Below are 26,816 nucleotides of genomic sequence, written 5' to 3'. Positions count from 1 at the left end.
GTATCACTTTTGTTTATTCATCTGGTAATATGCCCTTATTACACAAGATTAAAGCTCATTCTGCCAGAGCGGTTTCTACGTCTTCTGCATTCCAAGCCAGATTGCCCCTTGATAACATTTGTGCTGCAGCCACTTGGTCTAAACCTCATACCTTTATCACTCATTACAAAGTTGAAAAGGCCTCCAGGGACAGGACTTCCTTTGTTTCTAAGGTCCTGAAGAATGTACTCCCATGAGCCACCTGAGATTGATGGTGCTAGGGACGCTACCATCAGTGAAGAATGAACGGCGAGATTGAACAACTTCACATTAAGAATGTACTCACCATAATGTTCCATGTGAGTTGTTCCATCTCGTCTTCATTCTTACATCCCTCCCTCCATCCCCCACCTGGCTGATAGTTGACCTAGAGGCTGGTCCTAGTTATTCAATCCTTCTTCCTCTCTTGGGAGAGTAGTTCTGTTACAGGGATATGGTACACGCAACAAACAAGATCTGAGGTAATTTCAGCAGTGCATCATGGGATAAGGGGCTAGGTCTCGAGCTAATGGTAAACCTTGAGCCTTGCTATAGCTCCGAATCCATCAGTGAAGAATGAAGGCAAGATGGAACAGCCCATGTGGAATGTTATGGTGAGTACATAACTTCTTATTTAAGAGCATTAAAGCTTCCAAGGAAAAAAGAGCTTGTTTGAAAGTGGCAGAAAGGATGAACATTTTATTTATTTATTTACAGTTTGTTTACCAGGATAGTCCATTGGGCCAACAGAGCCAATTTTCAATGGAGTCCTGGGGAGAAAACCTCCAACATAGTTAAAGTTAGACATTTACCAACAAAAAATATTACATAGTTATTTATTTATTTTATTTTTGTTTTACATTTGTTTACCAGGAGTGTCCACTGGGCCAGAATGAGTCCGTTTTCAGTGGAGGCCTGGGGAGAAAAGCTTCAAGAAAACATGAGTACAACATACAGTAAGACTAATATTAATACAGCATACAATTAAGTTACAAGTTGGAGTAAACTATTATTGGCTACAGTGAGTTAGTATTACTTATCTATACAATGAAGACATTAGCAATCATAAGTGTATCATAACATTGGGAGAAATATAAGTACAGAAGAAGTCATGGATGACTATGAATATTTCAGAGGGCAATGTGTAGTGGAATGGTGTTAAACAAGTGGTGGCAAGGCAGTGGATGAGAGATAAGTTCATGGGGAGAAAGAAAAGAGGAGGATTATTGTGTGGAAGGCATGAAAGATGGACAGTGGAGTGAGTGAGATAGTGACTGGTGAGGGATTAAGTTATATGGCTTGTGGAACAGGAGCATTGCCAATGGGTAGTTAAAGATGGAGGGAGTTTTTGAAGAAGACGTCGTTGCTGTCTGATTGTTGATGGGAGTGAATTCCAGAGCTTGGCAATGCAGAAGGAATAGAGAGCCTGACCAGCGGGAAGTGTAGGTTTTTGAATGAGTAGTAAGGTCTAATTGTTTGATCTAAGGGGTATGTTTGGGTAAATATAATAAATAATTTGCTCTTTCCTTTTTCTAAGAATCCCACTTCCAGTTTTTTGTCTCCTTTACAGTATTCAGTAGTTCCGTTACTGTTGGCTAAGATTTAAAGATTTAGAGGTCTATTTTTATTTATTTATTTATTTTATTTTACATTTGTTTACTGGGGAGGTCTGACTGGACAGAGCTGTCCGTTTTCAGCGGAAGCCCAGGAAGAAACTCTCCAGAACAATTGCTAACATACTACACGTAAGATATGTAAACATTCAGTTATAAAAATGTAGCAGACAATAACATATGATAGCATAAGATATTTACATATGCACAGAGATTTTTTTTTTGCAACCAGTAACATTAAATTTAGTAAGAATTTACTATAGCTAGGCAATTTAGAGCGTATGTCCTAGCTCAAAAGAATCATGTCCTTGGACTTCATAGAGGGCTGCGCGCTGATCAATAGGATAATTTGAGCTCTCCTAGTGTGAAAACAGAAAATGGGCTGGCGAGACTGTCATTTTAGGTGAAATTCAGTCACTGACTTGTAATTTTACAGCCTGCATACCAGCAGTGAAGAAATTTGGAAAACCTGAGAGAAAATCAACCAGAAAAGAAAAAAACTCTAGCTAGGAAGCATCCTACTGCTTTTCAAAAAACAGTTCTCAGGTTTCAGCTTGGGTACAGGACGTGACTCCCAGTAATTTAGGTAAAAAGATAAGTCAAATGCACTCAGAAGTGTTTAAAGTAAATGAAACACAGAAGGAATATGTCAGCTGAAATAATAGGAGGCTGGAAAAAAATATAAGAAGCTTTATAACTAGCTATTCAGATGAACTAATGAAAGTGCAAAAATCAGGAGGATTTGTAGGGACAGAACAGTCTCCCAATTGGCGAGACAAATACAGAAAGCGAGAGAGACTAGCTTTGCAGTATGGTTGGGAACTAGTGGATCTTTTGACACAAACTTGTTCTAAGTTGATGAACATTAGTATCAGAGATAGCTCCAACAGAGGACTACCAGCAAACCAGGAAGAGTTTGTACAAGATTTGAGATGGAAACAAGAGTGATAAATTGATCTAATGTCAGAGTTCAAGAGGAGGATTCTATAGAGAGGATGGAGAGTGCGAGCGGCTTACCAAGGCCTATCTTGGACACTACGAGTGGACAAGAGGAGGAAGGAAGAACCAACAATGGCTTGAGAGAGGCTAAAGAACATTGAACAATAAAGGTGACTGTAACAAACATTTCAAAACTGTTAATACAGTCGTTGGTAATAATAGAGTGCAGTGGGAAGTGCTTGGTTAATGGAAGAAATTACTTTTACTTACAGTAATGGTGATTCAACAGAGCAAGCTACCCTCATACTTTAAATACAAATGTGAATGAACTGTATGATTATATTGTAAAGTATAAAACATTGTTTGGACAACAGTTGCTTATGTGAATGTCTCAAAAGAGAAATTGTGCTTAAATGGCTACGAGTGTTTAAATACCCTAACAGTGTGGTTGAGGGGTCCGAGTTGCACGAAGAGCTACTTAAGATGTTTGATAAATGTGGATTTGAAATTATGAAAGTGCTTATTAGAGAAAATGAGAAGGAAATGGACTGTTTATTTAAAAAGATGGACAGTATTAATAAAATGGTAACTGATTTGATGTTTACAATAGAGGAAGAAAAAATAAGTACTTGAAAGTTAAGCAAAAGGTGGGTGAAAAATGTACATTTAGTTTTAAAGAAAAATGTAAAAAATTGGATAGGGATATTATTGAATATGAGGAAATCGGAGCTACCCTGAACCAAGAATGCGTAAAGAATTTTATCAGAGGGAACTAAATGGAAGGAATTTTAATAGGAGACAGGAATATTTTTCTTTTAAGGATGGATATGAGTTAAGAGAAAACAGGGAGGAGATTAGGGAAAATTTTGATTTGAATGACCCTTTAGAGTGCTTCAGCTTAAGGAGATCAGAGAGGTTAAAACACAAAACCCCGGTCCATTATTGTTATCATCAAGGGAGGGCCACGGACAGGGGGAAATATTAAAGCTAGGAAGTAGTCCTCTCAATTTAGGAAATTATGATCAGAATAGGGATGAAATTGTGATTTAAGATAAGTATACTTATAGAAATTTTAATATTTTTATTTTAGTAACTTAAAGGTTAGTAGGGTATTTTTTAGTATATTTATGAAAGGGTTAAAATTTATACCTAGTAGGAAAAGTGAACTTAGTAAAACACTGATCGACTTGAAATTATTTGTAAGGAAGAAAAATTTAGAATTTTTTTTCCCCTAATGATGGTGAAATTACTGGAGAAGACAAAGGACTTAGAAAGAAAAGTGCATTAACCCCCCCCCCCCTTTGCACCCTCAGTTAAACTTTGAAGTGCAGGTGGAAAGTGAACTTAGATAATGGAAGAGAGTTGAGTTTATTCTAATCTCCGTATAGAGGAAAGAATGTTACTGGAGAAACTAAAATCTAGTAAATATGTTAGGATATAAAACTGTTAAAATCCAAAACACTAAAAACTAGGAACAATGCCACGAAAGAGACACGTGGTTGACAAGACTTCACAATTTATTGAGTGCTTTCATCAGTGAGTACACATAGACTTCTTCAGAATAAGGAAGTATGCACCATCACTTCCTTTTAAAATCATAAGATCACATGACAAGTTGCATAGTAGAGAGTTTAATCTTGGTGCATACGTCGTTATTCTGAAGAATTCTATGTTAGGATATAAAATTTGTTTTTGTGTGAAGTTTGTGGTGGTTGGACTGTCATTCTGAGTTTAGTGCCATCTGCTCCTACTGCGGTGGTGGTTTTTGTTTTTTATAAGAATCTTTATAACTAGCTATTTAGATGAACTAATGAAAATGCAAAAAAGAAAAGACTGGCTGAGCATGAAGCTTCTCAGGAAGAGCTATTTCAGAAAAAAGACATTAGAAGACACAGTATTCAGAAAAAATTAGATTTTCTGCTGTACCACAGAAACTGGAAAGAACAGACTCTATCATTTTTATGAAAATACAAGTAATCAGCTGATAAAGGATAATGAGGGAAACCTACTCACAAGCGATGAGAGTGTGTTGAGCAGATGGAAAGAGTACTTTGAGGGGTTGATGAATGAAGAGAGTGAGAGGGAGAGAAGGTTGGATGATGTGCGGATAGTGAATCATGAAGTGCAGTGGATTAGCAAGGAGGAAGTAAGGATAGCTATGAAGAGGATGAAGAACGGAAAGGCTGTTGGTCCAGATGACATACCTGTGGAAGCATGGAGGTGTTTAGGTGAAATGGCAGTGGAGTTTTTAACTAGATTGTTTAATGAAATCTTGGAAAGTGAGAGGATGCCTGAGGAATGGAGAGAAAGTGTTTTGGTACCGATTTTTAAGAATAAGGGTGATGTGCAGAGCTGTAGTAACTACAGAGGGATTAAACTGATCAGTCACAGCATGAAGTTACGGGAAAGAGTAGTGGAAGCTAGGTTAAGAAGGGAGGTGATGATTAGTGATCAGCTAATGGGAGCAGGGTGGGAGGATGGTGTAATGGTTAAGGTGTTTACCTTACAAGCACAAGGTGCAAGGTTTGATTCTCACATGGGGTAATTGGCTAGGCTTGAAATGTCCCACAAGGGTAGTTAGCCTAGTACTAATCTATGAAGCATGGTTTCATGCCAGGAAAGAGCACTACAGATGCGATGTTTGCTCTGAGAGTGTTGACGGAAAAGTACAGAGAAGGTCAGAAGGAGTTGCATTGTGTCTTTGTGGATTTAGAGAAAGCATATGACAGGGTGCCTAGAGAGGAGTTGTGGTATTCTATAAGGAAGTCGGAAGTGTCAGAGAAGTATGTAAGAGTGGTACAAGATATGTATGAGGGTAGTGTGACAGCAGTGAGGTCTGTGGTGGGAGTGACGGATGTGTTTAAGGTGGAGGTGGGATTACATTAAGGATCAACTCTGAGCCCTTTCTTATTTGCAAAGGTGATGGACAGATTGACAGACAAGATCAGACAGAGTCCCCGTGGACTATGATGTTTGTAGATGACATTGTGATCTGTAGTGAGAGTAGGGAACAGGTGGAGGAGACCCTGGAGAGGTGGAGATATGCTCTAGAGAGAAGAGGAATGAAGGTCAGCAGGACTAAGACAGAATATATGTGTGTGAATGAGAGGAAGGATAGAGGAATGGTGAGGATGCAGGGAGTAGAGGTGGCAAAGGTGAATGAGTTTAAGTACTTGGGATCACCAGTTCAGAGTAATGGTGAGTGTGGAAGAGAGGTGAAGAAGAGAGTACAGGCAGGATGGAGTGGGTGGAGAAGAGTGTCAGGAGTAATTTGTGACAGACAAGCACCAGTAATAGTGAAAGGGAAGGTCTACAAGAGGGTAGTGAGACCAGCTGTGTTATATGGGTTGGAGACAGTGGCATTGACAAAAAGGCAGGAGTCAGAGCTTGACGTGGCAGAGTTGAAGATGTTAAAATTTGCACTGGGTGTGACGAGGATGGACAGGATTAGGAATAAGTATATTAGAGGGTCAGCCCAGGTTGGAAGGTTTGGAGACAAAAGCCAGAGAGGCAAGATTACGTTGGTTTGGAAATGTGCTGAGGAGGGATGCAGAGTATATTGGGAAAAAGATGGTAAGGTTGAAGCTGCCAGGTAACGGGGGAAAAAAGGAAGGCCTAAGATAAGGTTTATGGATGTGGTGAGAGAGGATATGCAGGTGGTTGGTGTGACAGAGCAAGATGCAGAGGACAGGAGGAAATGGAAGCGTTTGATCTGCTGTGGCAACCCCTAACGGAAGCAGCCAAAAGAAGAAGAAGCTAGACTGGTGTTCCACAGCAGGATTTGTTAAGTGAAAGGATAGATTCTGTTTATGCTCACAACATAGCCATAAGAAACAGCCAAATGCCTATATTAGTAAAGATGCAATCATATCAGAAGAAAGATTTGATCCTAACAAAACTGTGACAGAAGAACAAAGTGTTAAAAATTTTGGACAGCAGAATGTTTGTAGAAAATGATTATTCACTGTACACTAGGCAGAAGAGAAGCAAGTTTATCCCACCAGTTAGCGAATGTTGAGAGGCAGGTGTGCGATTCAAGCTGCTGTATCCAGCTTTCTTGAGAATATCTTTTTGTTGATCAAATACATTTTTGCACGCAGAAGTGGCTAAGGAAGAAAAAAATAGTTGACAGAGTTAGCCAGCAAGCATAGTGGACTTTGTTTTAAATTCTTCTGGCAGTAACAAAGCTCAGAGAGAGAGAGACATTCCCAGGGGATCGTTTGCTATTGTTACAAAGGAAAATACTTGAATGACAGAAAAGCACACAGGAGCCAACTACAAGAGCCAGGAGTACCTTGGATTTGAACCAGAGACTGATGTTTGGAGATGTAGGGGATCAAAAAGAACACCAGCAACATTATGAAGTTACTGAACACATAGGAGACAAAGTATCAACCCTATTAATATAAACATGAATGTGGTTAATCAAAAAATGGCTGAATAAAGACTTATTTTGTTGACTGTTAAAGTGGTGGGTGGTCTGTAAGGCACTTACCCCACTTTGTCATTAATGTTTAAAAGGATACTGAATGGACTGTAGAAGTAAGTTGTAAGTAAAATGTTTTGCTCTTAATATTTATATAAAAAATTCCAACATGTAGATTTCAGGTTTTATTCATAGAAGTCTTCTATATTGAGGCAGTCAGGTGTGTTTTAAATGTGAGGTTGGGGTGTCTTACCAGTGATTTTGATATACGTTAAAGATAGTAAAGCAAGAATGTGCTTCAGCATCTAGGCTTTACACTATAACACTGTAAGAAAGGTTAGGTAGAAGTAACTTAAAACTAATATAATGCTATGATTTTGGCCTCTTGGGGTTGGGGAAGTAAGTGTATTGATCACAGCATGTGTGGAACTGAAATAATAATTTCTCCTTTTTTTATGTATTTAGATCTCTAAAATAATGCTCTTGGTTTAAGCTGTAGAGCAGTGATTTAGCAAGCAAAATAGGATTAAAAAATAAGTCAAAATGATAAAAGGCATGAAGATGCTAGTTCTTTCTTGTAGCAAAGACTTTGAGTGGGAGACAAGAAGTCTACAGGTGCAGGCAAATAATCCTGAGAGAGGCTAACACTGCATTCTTAATGAAATTTGCAAAGATCCTTACATGCATCTGCACAGTCATTTGCTGCTTGCATTTGAGAAGTCTGCACGTGCAATCAAGCATGAGAGGTCTGAACATTGTCTGCTGGATGAGCTGTGTAAGTGCAGTATAATTAACATTTAAGGGACATTAGCAAGCAGTTCAGTGAAAAACAAAGTTGAACTGTGGGATGTGAATAAGTTATACAAGTAGTTGCTTCTTCAGTAGTTTATACTAATACTCAGTTTTGTTTATTTATTTAAAAATATCCAGTGTACTTTTATTCTTAGGGATAAAAGTGAATGGTAAATGAAAATATGTAAGTTTTTTACAAGAGGGAGTAGATATAAGAAAAGAATGGGGAACAACTGGTGTAAGTAGAAAGCAGGTTGTTACATACACATCAGCATGGGTAACCTTAATTTCAGGCTAGATTATGCCTTTGGTTTCAGCAGTCAGTTTGGGGTACATTCTGCTATCTGGTGGAGTATTTTTTTTAATATACATAGTTTTGTGTGCTTATTATAACTTATAAGGAGATGGGGAGTTCTGAAATTTTATTTAGTATTTTATTTGAACATCTTTATTGAAACAGATGGTCTTAAAATGTGACATAGGTTCAAATGTAGATGAGAATGCACAACTGTGGAAGAGATTCAGCCTGCCAAACAGTGATATCTGCAAGTAAACTAAAAGTGAGAAATGTAAGTTAAAAACAACTATCCTGCATAATAGGTGAGAGCAACCATTTTCTATCATAATGGCTACTCTGTCCATACTATTGTGGAATGTAAATGGCCTTACAGATATCTAAAAAAGCATTGAGTATTGAATTATGTTGAGGTGAGGGTGCAAATAACAATGTTACAGGAGATACATTTGCTTAGAAATGATGATGTGAATTTGACAAAGAATTTCAAAGTGGACATTCAAAATATTAGAGACAAAGGAAAGGGGAATAATACTGACTGCTGGAAGGACTCCAGTAGTGATAAATGAGGTAATAAAATAATGGTAGATTTGTGGTAATAAGGGGGTTATTAGCAAGACTTGACAGTTACACTGGCATATATTTATAAAAAACATTTATAAAAAAACAGGTCATACCCCCTTTGCAGACTAGCTGTGGTAGCCTGGGACCTAGCAACTCACCACAGTTTTTATGCCTTCAGGCTACTTGCATTCTGTCAGAGCGAAACATAACAGACAAGCTGAGCAGGACTAGGACAGACCCTCACAAATGAAAACTAAACCAAAGGGTCTCCCAGAAATTGATTCAAGTTGTGAGAAACTCCTCAATTAGATCTGTTTGGCTCCATTTACAGCAGACAGTTAAATAATCTCTGCTCCAGGATGCCTTGGAAGCAGGCTCTGGGAAAAAAACTTTGGGTCCCTAGGAGAGGGAGCTCTGGAAGAGGCAGAAGACTGATTCAAGGGAGTAGACAGATCAGATGCTTTAGATACCTTAGCTGCTGGAGCCAGTGCTGGAGTTGAAGTAGGAGTGGAAGGACAGTAGTCAGGGGATCACTTCTAGATTCTTTAGCCTTGTCTCTTTGTTTATCTCCCTTGTCCCCTTTATGATTGTCTGAAGGCTTCTTTCAAGAGGGGGATGCTTCAGTGACAGAAGACTATGCGGATGGAGGAGTGTAACTTTTAAGGACTAATTTTTTCCAATGCTTAACCACTGCCCTCCTGTGTCCAAAAGCATTGCAAATGTCACAATCCTCATCTAAGTGGCAAGCCCTCAAAAAAACTGCACACAGTTGCTGAGAGTGTTGGAATTTGGCATCTTATGGAGGTGGTGCAGCAGTTAGCTTGTCGCCTCACAGCAAGAGGTTCTCCTGTTCGATTCTGGAGCGCTTTCTGTGTGGAGTCTGAATGTCCTCCTTGCTGTTGAATGAGGTTTAAAGACATGCAGGTAGGTGTGTGTGTGAATGGGTGTGCCTTCTTTGAAGGTTGGACATCAGGCTAGCAACTCAGCACTGTAAAAATCCACTGCCAGTCATTAGTGGACCGGAGTTCTGCTGTGGCAAACCCTAACCAGGAAAAGCCAAAAGAAAGAAAGGAAATGGCTACAAGAAATATACTTAAATCCTGTCTATCCATCATGGTCAAGAAAAAAACAACAATCACAGCAGTTAACTCAAAAGGAATACAGAGGGAAAACAAAGAAAGAGGATACCAACTATGGTAAATGCAGAATACCCTATAGAACAGAGATTAAAGATAGGATAGTGCCAACAGTGGTAAGCAGAGTTACAAGGCAAACTAGAAGAGAAAATCGTAGGTGGAAAAGGAAAGGCCAAAGCGGCTCTGAGATCTTCAGTAACACCTACGATAAACAAACATATATATGTGTAGGGGAGGGGGACAAGATATGATTGATAGCATAAATAACCAAGAAAAAGTACTATAGTACTGTAACAGCCAACAAAAAAATTCACACTTGTGTCTAAGCCTGAGCCACAAAACCATGTCCGAACACAGAGAGGCAAACAAGATTTGAGGTAACATTGGGGTTTGGAGAGGATTATGGGTAAGTAGAGGAGCCTTGGCTGGGGATCTGAAGTCTGAAAAATGGCCGAAGTCTGATCTGAGACTCATTGGTTGAGGAAGAATGGAAAGAGCCAACACAGATGAATGATTATGGTGAGTATATAACTTTTGTTTTTGTTTTAGAGAAACATACTTTTTCTATTTAAACCAGCCCATGAGACTGAATTGAAGTTAACTTGAAAATTCATTCATTTCTCTATCTTCTGTAAGAAGAACATTTGACTTCCATGCTCTTATGGTAAGTCACTCTTTGGTTTATGGTTTCTTTGAGAACACAGCCTTCATTTATGCCTAAAGTGGTTTCATAGTTTAAGTTGAGTCAGGCTATTCATCTCCTCTTTCCAGATCCAAACAGTAAGGGAGAAAGTTTGCTGTTTGTCCGCAGGTTACTCAGAAACTTTACTATCATGACTAAAACCTCCAGGAGCTTGGATTAACTGTTTATTTTCAGAAAAGGGGACAATGAGTGTCAAAACAGACACTTCTAAAAGGTTGTCTCTTGTTATTGTCACTGTACTAAGTCACTTTCAAAGTCAAAATTTGTTCTACTGGGACTTTGGCTTCTTCTGTCCTTTTTTGAAAAGGGATATGGTCTAGAAATATTCTAGAGGAAGTAACTTGGTTTTCTCTGCGTACTTTTACAAAACATGAAATTAGATTCCTTTTCATTCCGGGAAGGTTTTGCTAGGACTGTTCTTCAAGGGCTCCTGCTCTCTGATGCTTCTTACTCCTCCATTTCTAAACTTGGGTAATCTACCCATATAGCTTAGGCTACTGCAACAGTGTTCTCATGATGAAAGTGTTTGCGTAAGTTAATTTACAATAACAGTAGGTGTTCAAATATATCATTATTGCAATAGGAGTACCTACCCTCCATCCTCTTCTTTTTTTTTTTTGGCCAGGGTGTGGATATTTTTATTTATCCTTTTGTCCTAGCCTTTACTTAAAAACAGAGCTGTAGCCTTATTCCGAGGTACGAAAGCTCTAAAGATTTCTTACCCTAACCATAGACTTATGCTCTCTTTGAACTGTTCAGCTGTTATGGCTTATGCATGGTGCCCTAAAGTTTTGGATGCTGGCTGGTTGTCTTGTTATATCCTTTGTTGGATATAACCCATATAGCTTAGGCCACTGCAACCTGTTCAGTAATCTACTGTTAAAAGTAGCTTGCACAGCTGTAGTTTCCATACTGTGCAGTCGATCTTTTTAGTACTAGAAGTTGTAACTCTACGGTTCAAGTTAGTGAAATTATCAGTAATTGCTGTAGTATAGCTTAATTTCATCTTTTCACTAAATATTATATTAGTTTCCATCTAACCTAACCCCATAGTAACACCATAAATATTTCACCTATAAAACCTTCAGTGTCTTCCATAGTAGTCTCCGTCTAATTCCCAAGTACTACAGCCAGCCAGAGTCCCTCCACCATTTGTCAGTAGGGCTCATTTGGCAGTATTCAATCTTAATCTTGACTGCTAATTGTATACTCCTCCTTGTACTTGTTCTCAAATTATATGTATTTCTATATATTTTTATGACATCTCTATATATGTTAACAATTATGCTGCATTTTTACTGCACTGTATGTTATCTAATTAATACTCTGTGTTATTTTTGTAAGAATTACTTTTGGAGTTTTTCTCCTTGGGTCCCCACTGAAAAATGGGCATGTGCTCAGTTGGACCAACCTGGTTAACAAATGTGAAATAAATAAATTAGATGAACTAAGGCAATTTACCAACTGTGTTATGCGTGCAAGCTATTACCTCTTCAACCTGTGAGAGATGTAAATAGTTAAGTAACCTGGAACCTAATAACTACTCATAAGCCTTAATCTGGATCCAACTAACATGTAAGCATAGAAAACCAGAGAAATGTCACACCAGAGCCGTATGTAATGTTTGAATGTTTTCATCAACAACATGTACAGGCTTTCTTCAAAATGAGTTACATGTCAGAAAGTTGTCAGGAATGTTTCCATTTCTGTAAATAATCAAGCTGTCAAGGAAGTATTTAAAAACCACATGACATAAATATTACAACTTGCCACAGCCTTCAAACAATGCTTGTAAATATTTTGGTTAACAGATTTAAATAATTTAATACAATTCAGAATTTTTAATAATCTGAAATATATTGAATAAATATATGGTAAACAAAATTCTAATTCGACAGAAGTAGGTTCTTAATTGTTATACATTTTATGTCAGTATGAAGTTAAAAAAACTCATTTTATTATTTCCTAAAAACATGTTTTAATGAATAAGTAGTGCAATACTTTTGTTTCATAAAACGTGTTAAAAAGTGGTTAAAAGAGGAAGTACTCATAACTTTGCAGCCCTTAATCTCAATGCAATGGAAACTGAAATTCTGTCGTTCAATCCAGACAACTGGGTGGCATTTAATCGTAGCTGCCACAACAGATGTTCATCGTGTTACACTGCTGCAGTCATTACACTTGGGTTATCCTGCCGTCAGGTGGTCCCGCAGTCGGCCAGAGTTCCAAAGTCTTGGTCCGGCGTCGGTTGCTGTCGCTTCTTCCCTGACGTCAGTGCGCCAGGGGTATATAAGATGCATCCGACGCCATTATCTTCAGTCTTTCTTGCCGCGCTGTACCCGAAACAGAAGCAGTTCGCAAGTGCCGGTCGGCCGACTCCTGACATTTTCAAAGTCGAATTTCAGATCCGAAGTCTTCAATAAAGCTAAGTACCTCGTTGGGGAAACTTTTTTCTTGCCTCAGTCCGATGTCAGAAAAATTTAATAATTGCATTTCTTGTGGGAAGCAAATACCTCATAAGGACTTCCACTCTTACTGTATTCCATGCCTAGGCCCTGATCACGCACTAGTTGTCGGTTTTGTGCTAGATTTAACAAACACACTATAAAAAGATGTTTTGATTTTGCTTTGCACTACTTTGGCCGAAGGTTCAATTATGCTATGCCGTCCGATCAACCGACGACCGCAATTTCGAAAAAAATGCAAAGACAAGGATAAAGACAGGCATCTGAGGTCCAAAACCGATGACGAAACCTCTTCCAGGCCAGTCGCCGGTTCTCAGTGAGGTGCTTTCGCAGCCCCTGACACCCGCTACCTCAGAGCCCCAGGCCGCCTCAGACTCCCACGTGGAGACAACTAGGCCTCTGGAAACTCAAGTTATTGGGCCTACGGAAACTAATCCCTCAGATGGGTCCGGAGCTGCTGAGCAGGCATCGGCTTCTGAGGGTGTTTTCAGACCTTCATAACTTACCATTAAAGCAACAGCCAAGACAAAAGTACCATTAAAGACAAAGAAGCAAGTACAGCATTCTCCTGGACAGTCCTCCATGCCTAAGAAACAGATGCTTAAAATGGCCGAAGACCTCATTACTCTAATCAGGGGTTCCCATTCCCCTCCTGAGAAAAGGCCTAGGCAGGATACAGACTATGATTCCTCTGATCAGGTTTCCATTTCCTCTGATTCCTCCTCAGGCCAGAGATACTCTCTACCCCCTATGAGGACTCTGATGCTGAAGAATCTATCCCTTCAGCCTCTCCTCCTGAGGATTATTCTTTTGGGGAAACTTTACATACCATGAGGGAGCATTTCCATTGGGAAAGTCAGGATTATTCAGAATCCAGGAAAAGGCTCAGGGATTTCCTTTTATTGTCTCAGCACAGGCCCCTGCCTATTCCGCCTGTGCTAGATATTGTGGATGATGTGTTCTCTGAATCCAGCTTATCTCCTGATTCTTTGCCCCCTGCACCAGCCAAGCCAGATAGGTATTATAGAGTCCCTGACTCTCACAAGTTTCTTTATAAAAACCCTTCTGCTGACCCAGAAACTATTTCCCAAGGTCCAAAAGGGGTTAAGGCTTCCATTGCAAAAAATCCAGTACCCTCTGACAGAGATTCCAGAGCTTTGGATAGATGGGGGAAGAAAGTTTACACTTCTGCAACTTTAGCAGTAAGGGCTTTAAATTGCCAGTTTCACATGCTTAAGTACCAACAATATTTAATGGCTCAGTTAAAACAGAAAATGCTTGCAAGCTCAGAAGCTCCTGACTGTAAAGAAATGCAGGATTTATTGCATGCACTTGAACAGGTGGAAAAACATACTCTGCAATGTGGTTTTGATTCTTTAGAGGCCTCTTGTAGAGCCGCAGTTACGGGTTCTGTGATTCGAAGACATGCTTGGTTAAAAGAACAGAGTTTACCTGATCATGTTAAGGCAAAATTATTGGATGCTCCTTTACAGCATGATACCTTGTTTGGTGTTAAGGCAGAAGAGGTGTTAGAGAAAATGGAGGATAAAGCTAAATCTATGCAAACAGTCAAGGATTTCTTACAGGTACAGCCACCTCGATTTAGCAGAAGTTGGCGAACAAAGAGTTGGTCCTTTCCAGTGTCAGACAGACCACAGAGAGGCAGATACAGACACCCTAGAGGCAGATCTCAACGCCAAGGCTCTAACAGACAATGACAGTGGGACACCTCAACCACAAAAGGAGGTGAGGACAAGTCTCAACCTTACAGGAAACAGTCCCAATGACTTCCCCCTTCGTACGCCAAGCACTTCCCTTTTGGCAGCCCCCTTAGTGGGAAAACTAGCACTTTTTTCTCAAAACTGGCAAACAATCACCCAAGACAAATGGGTTTTGAATATTGTGTCTCAAGGTTGCAGGTTCCACTTTCATACTTTACCAAGGCTAAAAGGAATGCCAGACCTGCCACAAAATCAATGGGCAGAGGCACAAAAACAAATTTCAGCCCTCATGGACATGAGAGCTATTCAAAAAGTACCACAACAGGAACAAGGACAAGGATTTTACTCAAGACTCTTCCTGGTCCCCAGAAAGGACAAGGCCTAGAGGCCCATACTAGACCTTTCAATTCTAAATACTTATCTGGATATTCCGAAATTCAAAATGTTCACATTATAGCAGCTTCTACCCATGCTGGGCAAAAAGGCTTGGCTTGTTACTCTGGACCTCAAAGAGGCATACCAGCATGTCCCTATCAGACAAAATTGCTGAAGATACTACAGATTCAAAGCTGGTACAATGCACTACCAATTTTCTGAACTGCCCTTTGGCTTATCTACTGCGCCCAGGGTCTTTACAAAGTGCCTGGCACCAGTAATTGCATTTTGCAGACAAAAAGGAATTCAAATATACCCATACCTGAACGACTGCCTCATTCAAGCAGAGACAAAGGACATTCTTCTACAGCTCTGCTCCTGGCAGTAACTTCAGCTCGAAGAGTCTCAGAGCTACAGCCATTAATGGCAATGGAACCTTTTATAATTTTTCATCAGGACAGGGTTTCTTTAAGGACAAACCCTACCTTTATGCCAAAGGTGGTATCTAGTGTGGCTCTTAACCAAACCATCCATTTGCCAACTTTTTATCCAAACCCCCAGAATAAAGGGGAGAAACTTCTGCACTCTTTGGACATACACAGGCAGCTACGCTTCTACTGGACAAAACAAAAGCTTTCAGGAAAACTGAGCAACTGTTTGTAGCATATGCTACAGGATCACAAGGCAAGGCTATCTCAAAGCAGACTATATCCAAATGGATAGGACACTGTATTCGTTCCTGCTACACACAGCATGGAAAATCAGTCCCAAATAACATTAGGCCACATTCCATCAGGGCAACAGCCACTCCAACTGCCTTTCTCAGAGGAGTACCTACCAAGGAAATTTTGGAGGTGGCAACTTGGAGTTCAGTGCACACCTTTACCAAGCATTGCCACCTGCCTCTTTACTCTAAATCCAGAGCAGGATTTGCCACTGCAGTTCTGCAGGGCCTCATAGCCAATCCTACCTCTTTATAGACCAGCCACCCAACCTTAGCTTTGGGATTCTACCCAAGTGTAATGATTGCAGCAGTGTAACACGATGAACATAGTACAGTTTTGTACCTACCATAAATGTAGATGTTCGAGTGTTCACACTGCTGCAGTCCAGGTTACCCTCTCTCCATCCCCTCTGAACTAGCTGGACTTATCTATACCTTTCTATCCTATACAACCTTTGTGGTGTATTTGCTTGTAACTGAAGGTATTGTTTTTTATTTTATATGTATATTTTTTATTAGCAATATGTATTGCCTACCTACTTGGGGGCACCTGAGATCTAGGGCAAGAAAAACTGAAGAAAATGGCATTGGATGCATCTTATATACCCCTGGCGCACTGACATCAGGGAAGAAGCGACAGCAACCGATGCTGGACCAAGACTTTGGAACTCTGGCCGACTGCGGGACCGCCTGACGGCAGGATAACCAAGTGTAATGACTGCAGCAGTGTGAACACTTGAACATCTACATTTATGGTAGGTACAAAACTGTACTTTCTCTGTATTGTAACATTGCTTCCCCAAGATCCACCTTTCCTTTTCACTGGGGCTTTCTCCAAGGTAGAGAGTAAAAATTCAAATTTAAAAGTTGACAAAATACTCCCCAGTCAGTTGAGACTACATTTGTCAGGATAGGCAAATAATATCTAGGACTGAAATGTGTAGAGAAAGAGTGAAAGAATCAGTATTAACTTAGAATATTGACTCAAATGGAACAGGTAGTATAGAGTTTTAACATATGCATTGTGTATTATAACAAATCCAAGGAATGAAGTGTTGGTATTTCCGTTACAAGCTCTTTCATGGAGAAGAGAGGGCAATGCTTTGTTCCATTTCAAACAAGCCATTTATTTCTTATGGGTGGAACTTTCTGTTTCCTAAAATAATCATAATTGCAGACACAAGTGTTGTGATTAATGCTTACAGTTTTGTTCTCAAGACATGGAACACCTGATGTTATATCTGACAGTGATCCTCAGTGCAAAGTCTGCAATTCAAAAGATTTGTGCATGAATGGGAATTCGGTTATATATATATATATATATATATATATATATATATATATATATATATATATATATATATACTATCTAGCAGAGAGAACCATTCAGAGAATAAGCATTTTATGTGAAAGCAATAGCTTTGAGGGATTCTGTGCCTCAGTTTTGGTGTATAGGAGTACTCCATTGGAAATACTTGTTTTTACCAACTTTGTTATTAATGCACAGAAGGTGAAAAACAAATGGCATACTTCTACAACATTACCGATGCTTAAAAATTAGTGCAAAGTAAAGGAAATTATTTGTAGTGTGTTCAACTGTAAATTAAACCAGCTTTACTTGTGGAATTGTAGACGTGTGCAATACAAGTAAGTTGAAAACCAGATCAGTCTGAGTAGGGTTAGCAGCTAACCTTGGTGCAGCTCTTTTTACTAAAAGTGCTGCCACAAAAACTTTGAGAACTATGTATTTTTCAATACATGAGATTCCTGATGTGGTAGTATCCGATAATGATACACAGTATCAATGTATGGCATTCAACAGAGTTTTAAGAGCAGTCAATTTCAGCATGTGACATTTAGTCCTTGCTACACAAAGTGTGATTAAGTTGAGAGAACAGTTCACACTGTAAAAAAACTCAAAGAAAGCTCAGATAACTTAACACTGCCTGTTATATAGATGTTCACTTTGCTCCACTGAAATGTCGGAATGCCGTAGTTAAGCCGTGCCTTAAAAAAATATTTCTAGATTTGGTAGACCACTGAAGAAACCAGAAAGAGATATGAGTAGTTTAGAAGCTGAACATGAGTCTAAGGATGGAAGAATTGGCATTTCTTTCTTTTTGGAGGGCGCACTCTTTCCTGCGACAGCTGACCATTTGGAACAACTGATGTCTCTCTTTATTTTCTAAAAGTTTTACTTCATATCAGTCATCTTACCCCCCCCCCCCCACAACTCCATTTCAGCCTAGCAGGCCGCGGTGGTGCAGCGGTTAGTGTTGTCGCTCACAGCAAGAGGCTCTCTGGTTCGATCCTCTGCTGGGTTGCCTTCTGTGCGGAGTCTGCATGTCCTCCCTGTGGTCACGTGGGTTTCCTCCCACATCCCAAAGACATGCTGTAGGTGGATTGGACACTCCAAATTGGCCCTAAGGTGTGAGTGTGTGCCTTCTGTGGAAGGTTGGGCGTTGGGCTGGCAACTCGACACTGTAAAACTCCACTGCCAATCATGAGCGGACAGTTGATCCACTGTGGTGACCCCTAACCAGGAAAAGCCGAAAGAAGAAAAAGAGACTATATGCATCATTAATAGAAAGTAGACAGGAAATTAGGATGTCTTAGTCACCCTTACTACTTTATTAGTAGTTTTGCTCTCTTTATGGTGGGCCTATATCACTTCTTCGAACGTTTATTTAATCAAATAACTAATCATTGAACCCTATACGTCAAAGTTTCTATTCATCGAACTACCTAATCATCAAATGTAAATTCATACAATTGTTTTACTTGGCCAACACCATGTATACAGCAAATGCAAAATACGCTGTGACAGTAAACTGCAAACAATGAATGAATAACACCAGTCTGCGCATATTTTTTTCTTTGGTTTTGGAGGGGGGCAAGCCCCCCATGCACCCCTACTTCCCACAAATTAAATATACCAATGAGATCGCAGTACATTGAGGAAAAGGGTAAACTATAGTAACAGCATTGTCTCCAGGCTATTATTGAGATCAGAGATAAATATGATAATATGATGCTGAATCTTCTCTGAAGGCAGTAGCTCTTGTATTAAAGGTTTAAAAACCTTTATTACATAAGCCTTGTGCAGCATATTTTACGTTCACTGTGTTGGCCAGATAAAACAATTTGGTCAGTTTACATTCAATGTTTAGATAGTCGCTGAATTGGGACTTCAATATATAGGGTTTGATGATTAGTTATTTGATTAAATAACAGTTGGAAGTGATATAGACCCCCTTATGATTCCCCATTTGGTGGAGCATGCAGTGACATGTGACTTTTGTGCTTAAGGTCAATTTAAAATAGTCGTTGTATAATGTTACGCACACCCACCTCATTGAACATTTATGTGTTTGCTTTGTTTATTTTACATTTGTTAACTGGTAACATGGGCTGGTCTGGTCTGGGAGCCTTTTCCAGCTGTGACCCAGGACACCATAGCAACAATTCAGTACAGTACTTTGAGCAACAGTTTACATGAAGGTAGAGTTCATATTGCACATTGACAGTAGTAGTAGAGACTTATAAGATATAACCTTTATTTATTCCAAGGCCTGGATACCTGTGCTAGCTTTGTGTGTACATCATGACCTTGTTGTAGGCAGAAGTTTGATCAGCACCTGTTGGTCAGAAGGTTGCCTTAATGGAGTACTTCTTCTCAGTTCTGTTTTGAGGAACCTCCTACTTCAGTGGGACCTGAATTTCTTGGTTACCAGTCTTGCCTGTTCACCTTTGGAGCCTGATAGCTTGGCTGTGTTGCAGTTCATTTCTTGGGAATTGCATTTTTGTGATAGATAATCACCACTGCTCATATAATTCAGAGGTTTAGGCCGTTGTATGTAGCAAGCTTCAGCTAGTCTTTCATGTGCATAGGATGTCACTTGGACCAGAACAGTATTACTTCTGAAAATAGTTTCAGCTTTATTTTACCATAATCTGTTTGTCAGTCTTGTGTCTGTCTCAGCTGTGGTGAAAACCAGAGGAGAAATGGCACTTTATACACTGAGATCTCAGGTGTTGCTTACATCCTGTGATAAAGTTTTGAGAAGAGCATGTAGTTACCAAGCAGACATATTCCAACTGGCTTGTCAGCTGGCATTCTGGCTTGAGTGTGCATTTTCCTTTCGATGCCGACTGCACTAGAGGAATGGTTACTGCAGTTAATCAAGAATGTCTCACAAAAAGAAGTCTGTGCCATGGGCACCTGGTCTTTGATGCAGACTAGTAGTATGGATTATTGTGCTGACTGTGACTTCAGGATTCTGCTGTCTGAGCTGTCTTAAAGTGCGATCCTCCAGCACCTTCTATGCTTTTGTTAATTTTTTGGAATAAACCCCCAACAAAGTATACACCATAGATGTTTTTTGATGTTAGATTTGATAAATGTATGGGCCGCAGTGGTGCAGCGGTTAGTATTGCCACCTCACAGCAAGATAATCTCCAGTTCGATCCTTGGCTGAGGTGCCTTCTGTGCGGAGTCTGCATGTCCTCCCTGTGGTCGCGTGGGTTTCCTCAAAGTGTTCCGGTTTCCTCCCACATCCCAAAGACATGCTGTAGGTGGACTGGACACTGTAAATTGACCCTAGGTGTGAGTGTGTGTGTGTGTGTGTGTGTGTGTGTGTGTGTGTGTGTGTGTGTACTTTCTGTGGAAGGTTGGGTGGTGGGCTGGCAACTCAACACCATAAAACTTTACTGCCAATCATGAGCAGACAGGTGATCTGCTGTGGCGACCCCTACCCAGAAAAAGCCGAAAGAAGAAGATTCTTAGCATATCAATTGAAGTGCAGGAGAGCCCTCCTTGATGGATTTAGCAATACCCTTCCTTCATCTCTCTCTGCCTCTGTCTGTGAAGTTTCCCCCCTGCCATACTCAGCTGCTGGAGTTTCCTTTAAATTGGGTAAATATATATTTCCGTATGCCTTAAGTAATGTAAGAATAAAGTCTTTGTTCTTATTTATTTGTTTAGGAGGAAGGTTCTGGCTACTTGTTTTGTGGACACACTGGTGAGCTCTGGGAAGAGATGCATGTCTGTAGCCAATTTACACTGTATGTTTCAGTTTAGGCACTTGAGGTCCCCAAGCACAAGATTTACAGAAAACTGTTTAATTGGAGGGCTTTGGTAGTTGGTATAATGGTTAAGGTGTTTACCTCACAAATGCAAAGTACAGAGTTTGATTGTTGCCATTGAGAGGAATTAGCGAAGTTGAAAGTAGACCACAAGGGCAGCTAGCCAAGTACTTAACTATGAACCTATAATTGGGTTTGTCTCCACCAAAGACCCGTCATGTAGGATCCTAACATACATCATCTTTTGAGTAAATGTATATTATTTTTTGTAGCTATGAATTCACATTTTTTTTTTATCCTTGTTGGCTTTCCTACCACCTGTGCTTGTGATTCTTTTAGTGCAGTTTTTGGAGGTTCCTCAGAGTACCACCCTTCTGATGTCTTGGTAGAGTGAACAGAGAAAGTGGATATTAATTCTACACACACTGTCATGTATATTAAGATTTGTGTGTGTGTGTGTGTGTGTGTGTGTGTGTGTGTGTGTGTGTGTGTGTATATATATATATATATATATATATATATATATATATATATACACACACACACACTATATATATATATATATATATATATATATATATATATATATATATATATATATATATATAAAAATATCTGTAAGAAACAGTAATTAAAATCAACATGTTTAATTGACACAATTTGGTTGACTAAACAGATGGTTTACAGGTGTAAGTTTGCTGTTTTACTAAGGCTGGGGAATATGCCGTTTTCCTGGTATTGTGCGATTTTTAAGAGTATAAAATTAGCAGGGAGGTTGTAGGGTGCGCAGTGGCACTTCCTTCCTTACAAAAAACAATGATTTTAACTTGCATGTTCCAAGGTTATCTCTCGGGCCCCTGCATAGTGACATATCAATATTTTTTTTTTTGGCAGCATTTAGTTGTTTCAATCATTTTTAGACTATATAAAGTGTGCATGTGTGCACGCATGCTTGTGCACCTTAGTCAGTGTTATTGTGGAGATAGTGCAGTGGAGGGGTAAATGGTCCCCTGACTGATTTTTGGAGGACCACTGATGTCCTTTCTTAAACACTGTTGCAGTATTTCTTACTATGGGGGATATCCTGCTGAGGGTAGCCATACATCCAGCCAGCATATGAAAGCCTTGGCTTTTCCATGCATCATATGTCAGATGTATGTCTTATGTCCAAAGCGTAAGGTACAGAAATGATGTACAAGTCTGAAGCCCTCAGAAGTTTTGTCACTAGTACAAACACAGTATTTTGATTTTGGTCTGAAGGTCATACATCTAGTACAGATCATTGTGCTTTGGGCAGGTAAGTTGCCCACTGGGACACTTCTTTCTCATTTTGCTTGTTTCATTGTAGGTATATGTCATCTAGAAAGAGGAAATGTGAAGGTGGAAGGCAGATTACCCACGGGGATACAATAAATGCCATTTTTTCTTTAGGCATGGAGCACGACCATAAACAGTGTTCTGTTTGACATGACTTAATTCTTAAGACTCTGCCCAATTGTCCTTCCTGTCTTTTGATCTACGTAGAAACCAGGACCTTATACTCCTTGTTCAAGGAGCCATGGCTTTGGAATCTTCCTGCCCAGACATCTAGTCAACTTTGAAAAAGAAGTCAAGGAAATTACAAATGGAAACTTCTGCTGCCCAGTCTCTGCCAAACATCTCAGTCTGACAAAGAGACTACAGATTGTCTGAATCAGATACCTGCCTCTCCCATCATTAAGCTGTTGGAGACCGATACAGGGCATGCAGCGTGCATGTCGTCCCTTGAGGACAAGAAGGGGGAAACCACAGCTTGTAATATCGGAAGGGCCTAGGGGAATTCCACAGATTTTAGTGAGGGAAGAAATACCAGATTCTCTAATAGAAGTACGTCAAGGTTCAGAACCTTGCGAAGTTTATCTGGGTGGATGTCCCTGTTAGAGATATATTGCTGCTATTGCTAAGGACCCCCCAGAGGAGTGTCAAGACTTTATGCAAGTCTGTTTAAAGCTCTTACGTCTTTGAAACCTCCTCAGTGGTTGTCATTTCCTTCTCCTGTAAGGATTCCTTCTACTTCTGCTCTTTAAAGATGACTAGGGTGACTACTACTTCTGATGAAGAAGATTTAGATTCTGGAGATGAATCCTTGGCTTATTCTTCCCAGCTTCATTCACCTCTTGCTTTGGGTTTTCATGAGGAGGACACTCTTTCCCCTAATCCCCCTATGGAAGAGCTTTCTTTTGGTCATACTATTTTTAAAGTTTGGAAGATTTTAATTGGGAAGACTCAGATTTCTGAGGTTCAGAAAAGATATTATGATCTTCTCCAGATGGATTCCCCTAGACCGTCTGCAGTGCTTCACTTCCATTTTTCAAACCCTCCTTGACTCTCAGCCTTTTGCTCCTACAAAGCCAAACAGATTTTATAAGGTTCCTGAGGCTCAGAAGTTTTTTTTATAAATATCCCTCAGTAGACCCTTCTGTCATTTTCCAGGTGACTGACCCCTACTAAGCTTCTTGCTGTACTGAAACTCTTATCCTTTGACAGGGATAGCAGAGCCATCAGCAGATATGGCAGGAAGTTGTATACCTCTGCTACCTTGGCTTTTAGGTCCATCAGTTATCAGACACATATGACCAAGATAGCATGCTTTCCGTTCTTCCCAAACTGTGGGGGGAGTTGTAGCTAATATGCCTGAATCCAATAAGACTGTAGCTCCTCCTTTTCTCAGTTTTGTTTCCCACATCGCTAGGCATTCATTTTAAGAGTAGCTATGATACTACTGGTCCTTTATCTAGAGTGGCTACATCAGGTTCAGTCATTAGAAGGTATTCCTGGCTTAGGCTTCAGTCTCTCCCACAAGATGTAAAGGCAAAATTATTAGACTCTCCTCTGGTTATCCAGAATTTGTTTGGCTGTGCTATTTCAGAGCTCTTTAAAGCATTGCGAGACAAATGTAAGGTCATGTAAGATCTTACACCGATGTTTTTATTTTCCCTGTTCCTAAGTATCAAAGGAACTATCCCTCTAAAGTTGTTCCCTTGGTGTGCAAACATCCAATACAACCTGTGAAGGATAAAAGATCATCTAAAAGTTTTTTCCCTGAAAAGCCAAGACATGACTTTAAGGAGCAAAAGTCTTCCTTTCAAGACAAGCCTGCTTCCATTTGACTGTCCTCTTCTCATCAACTAGATTTCTCATTCTCAAAGAGCCTGTCTTCTTCTCATTTGGCAAAAGATCACAACAGGCAAATGAGTTCTATCTATAATTCGCAACAGCTAGCACATGATATGAAGTCACTTCCTACCTCCCCAGACATTCCTCAAACTTATCCTTGCCAGTTGCTCATTTTCCACCTTTACTTCAGGACTTTTGGGCTCAAGATACTATTCACCCAGTGCCTCCTTGCCAGAAGGGCAAGGATTTCTATTCCAGAATGTTTTTGATTCTCAGCAAGAGGGTTCTTGGAGATCTATTCTAGACCTCCCCTTTCCCAGTACTTTCTTGACAGTTCCATACTTTAATATGTTTATTTCAGTCTCTTGTTTTCCAACGCTTCTATTTCAGGCTTTTCTGATTTCTCTGGAACTGAAGGATGCCTTTTTCCATTTTCCTGTTCACCTTTTTTTTAGGATGTCTGCATGATTTCTGCATCTTCCTTGCATTATCAGTTCTCTGCTTTGCCTTTTATTCTTTCTGCAGCCCCCAAGGGTATTTCCAAATGTCTAGCCCCAGTTATAGCTTTTTGCAGACTTCATGACATTCAGCTTTTTCCTTACTTGGATGACCTTCTCATTCAAGTTCTTCCCTAGCAGGTTCTTCTGCAGTACTCCATATTCACAATGCTTGTGCTTCCCAGTGTAGGTTTTACTCTAAATCTAAATAAGTCAGTTCTGACACATCTCAGGACCAGGTTTTCCTGGGTTGCAGAATTCAAACTCTTACGATGACAGCTTTTCTTCCTCCTCCCATGGTCCTGTCTTTGATCGTTTTTTTCAGCCCCTTCCTTTGCAAGAGACCTCAGCAAGAGAGTGTCTAAGAGCCCTGTGGTTCCACTAAACCAGTGATGGCAAACCTATGACACGCGTGTCAAAGGTGACACACACCACAACGTTTTGAGTAACACGCCAGCGATCGCCGTTGCCCGAGTCACCAAAGAGACTGCTTTTGCATTCTGTTGCCCATGTAAAGTGCACTGAATTATTTTGTGCCAGGAGCTCTTGACACACCAAACCCAAAAGGTTCACCATCACTGCATTAACCCTATGGTTTCCTTTGCTAGACTCTGTTTAATTTCTGCAAGTCTTGTGGATTTTTAATACCATGATGGGGATGGACCCCATTCCTAAGTCAGGATATGATTAAAGTTCATGAAATTTGTATTGTTTCAGTCTTTGATGTTAACCAAAAGTGCTCTTCACAGCACCCATAATGTGCCCAGTATTACATGTATTGATAGCATGTCTAAATATGACTGCAAGTTCTTTTCTTTATTAGGCCTATTGCTCCTACTACTTTTGGAACTGTCTGGGTATCTTTCTTCCTCATTGCTCTCGTTTCTCCCTGCAAATCCTGGTATTTTAGGATTTTGTGTGTGTGTCTCTCTCTCTCTGTACATATGACACCATAATCAGTGGGTGTAACAATTTCACTGCTCAGTACTGCTACTTTTCATTTTTTCATGGAGTACTATATCTGGTTTTCTTGCATCTGTTTATTGAAGTGTTCGTAATTGGTGATCCCGTGTGGTACAAACTTCACCATTCTCTACCATGCTTTCTTTTCCATGTGTCCATTCCTTCTCTACTACAGTATTGTAATGTTTGCACAATTCCTAGTGCAATAGTCTTGCCACATTGTTGTTCCTTTCTAAAAGATGTCCTTCTATTAGGGCTCCAGGAAAATCTATTTCTCCTTTTGACCGGAACTATGTTCATGAAAAGTTAACGTGACCACCTTTTGAATGAACCTCTATTTCTACTTTGTAATTGTGTGTCTGGAAAACTGTGTTGTTGGTGGCCTTAACTTCTGCCAAAAGCATCTCTGATCTTCAGACTGTTATAGCATTGCCACTTGGTAGCTGAAGATCTTTGAAGTATTGATTTTTTTTTTTTTTTGTTTGCTGCCTTCAAATCTTGTGGTACTCTTAGAATATACCTAACTGCCTTAAGAGTTGCTTTCAGTGTTATTTCAGCTGAATTGCTGAGTGGGTCTTAAATATGATGATTTTTTTTCTTGCATGTGAAAACATTTTTTGCAATAATGATTTTGACTTCAGTGTTTGCTTCTAGTTCATTTTATGCGATTGAGAACGGTGTATTCAGGTACACAGAATTAACCATCTTTCTTTCCTGCCATTACAGGACCATCATTAATTAGACAGTTGTTAGATGATTTCCTGTTTCGAGCTTCTAGAATTATCTTCAACAGCCACATTCCAACGGGAAGCACTCCATTAAGTCAGCAGGACTTTCATCCAAAGTATGTTTTTGCATGATTTTTGTTTTGTAGCACATTTGTTTATCATTAGTTTAAATGTTTTAACTACATGCTAGAAAGGACTACTGGAATCCTTTGCAGATATTTCAATTTGGTTGTTTCTTCAACATCTTATTAATGTAAAGTATGCTTTTTTGTAGTCTGCAGGATTGCCCCAGTGCCCAACCAACTCATTCCTCCTCCCAGTTGAGAGCCCTCTGGTCCATTCATTCTGCACTGGAATTGAAACTCTGATGTTAGGCAACAGGCCAGTCTGCAGATCCTGTGTGTACTGTTCTATACCCAGCCCCTTTGCAGCCTGTGATCATTGCAGTCACTGCTCTCAAGAGGTGCATGTTTGCAACTGAGCATGTGCATCCTCCTGACTTGCTTTGCTTGTAGCATGGCCAAGCTAGGTTCTGCTCACTTCTGCATATATCGGCATTTCTGCAGCTGTCAACAGTGTACAGATCCAAGCTGCCTCCTTCATCTGTGGATGGTCT

General features: G+C 39.9%; 1 protein-coding gene across 1 annotated transcript in view; it reads left to right on the top strand.

The window, feature by feature from the left end:
• The window catches only part of USP24 (ubiquitin specific peptidase 24), a 4,679,666-nt gene that overhangs the window by 2,902,710 nt on the left and 1,750,140 nt on the right, over nucleotides 1-26,816 (top strand). The window contains exon 40 of the mRNA XM_044085508.1: nucleotides 26,199-26,316. Within this exon, the coding sequence (XP_043941443.1) occupies nucleotides 26,199-26,316 (118 nt within the window). The remainder of the gene's footprint in view (nucleotides 1-26,198; nucleotides 26,317-26,816) is intronic.

Source organism: Protopterus annectens, chromosome 10.part0 (genome assembly GCF_019279795.1).
Source record: "Protopterus annectens isolate FY-2018-M chromosome 10.part0, PAN1.0, whole genome shotgun sequence".
Classification (NCBI taxonomy): domain Eukaryota; kingdom Metazoa; phylum Chordata; order Ceratodontiformes; family Protopteridae; genus Protopterus; species Protopterus annectens.
This window is presented reverse-complemented; position numbering and strand designations above follow the sequence as displayed.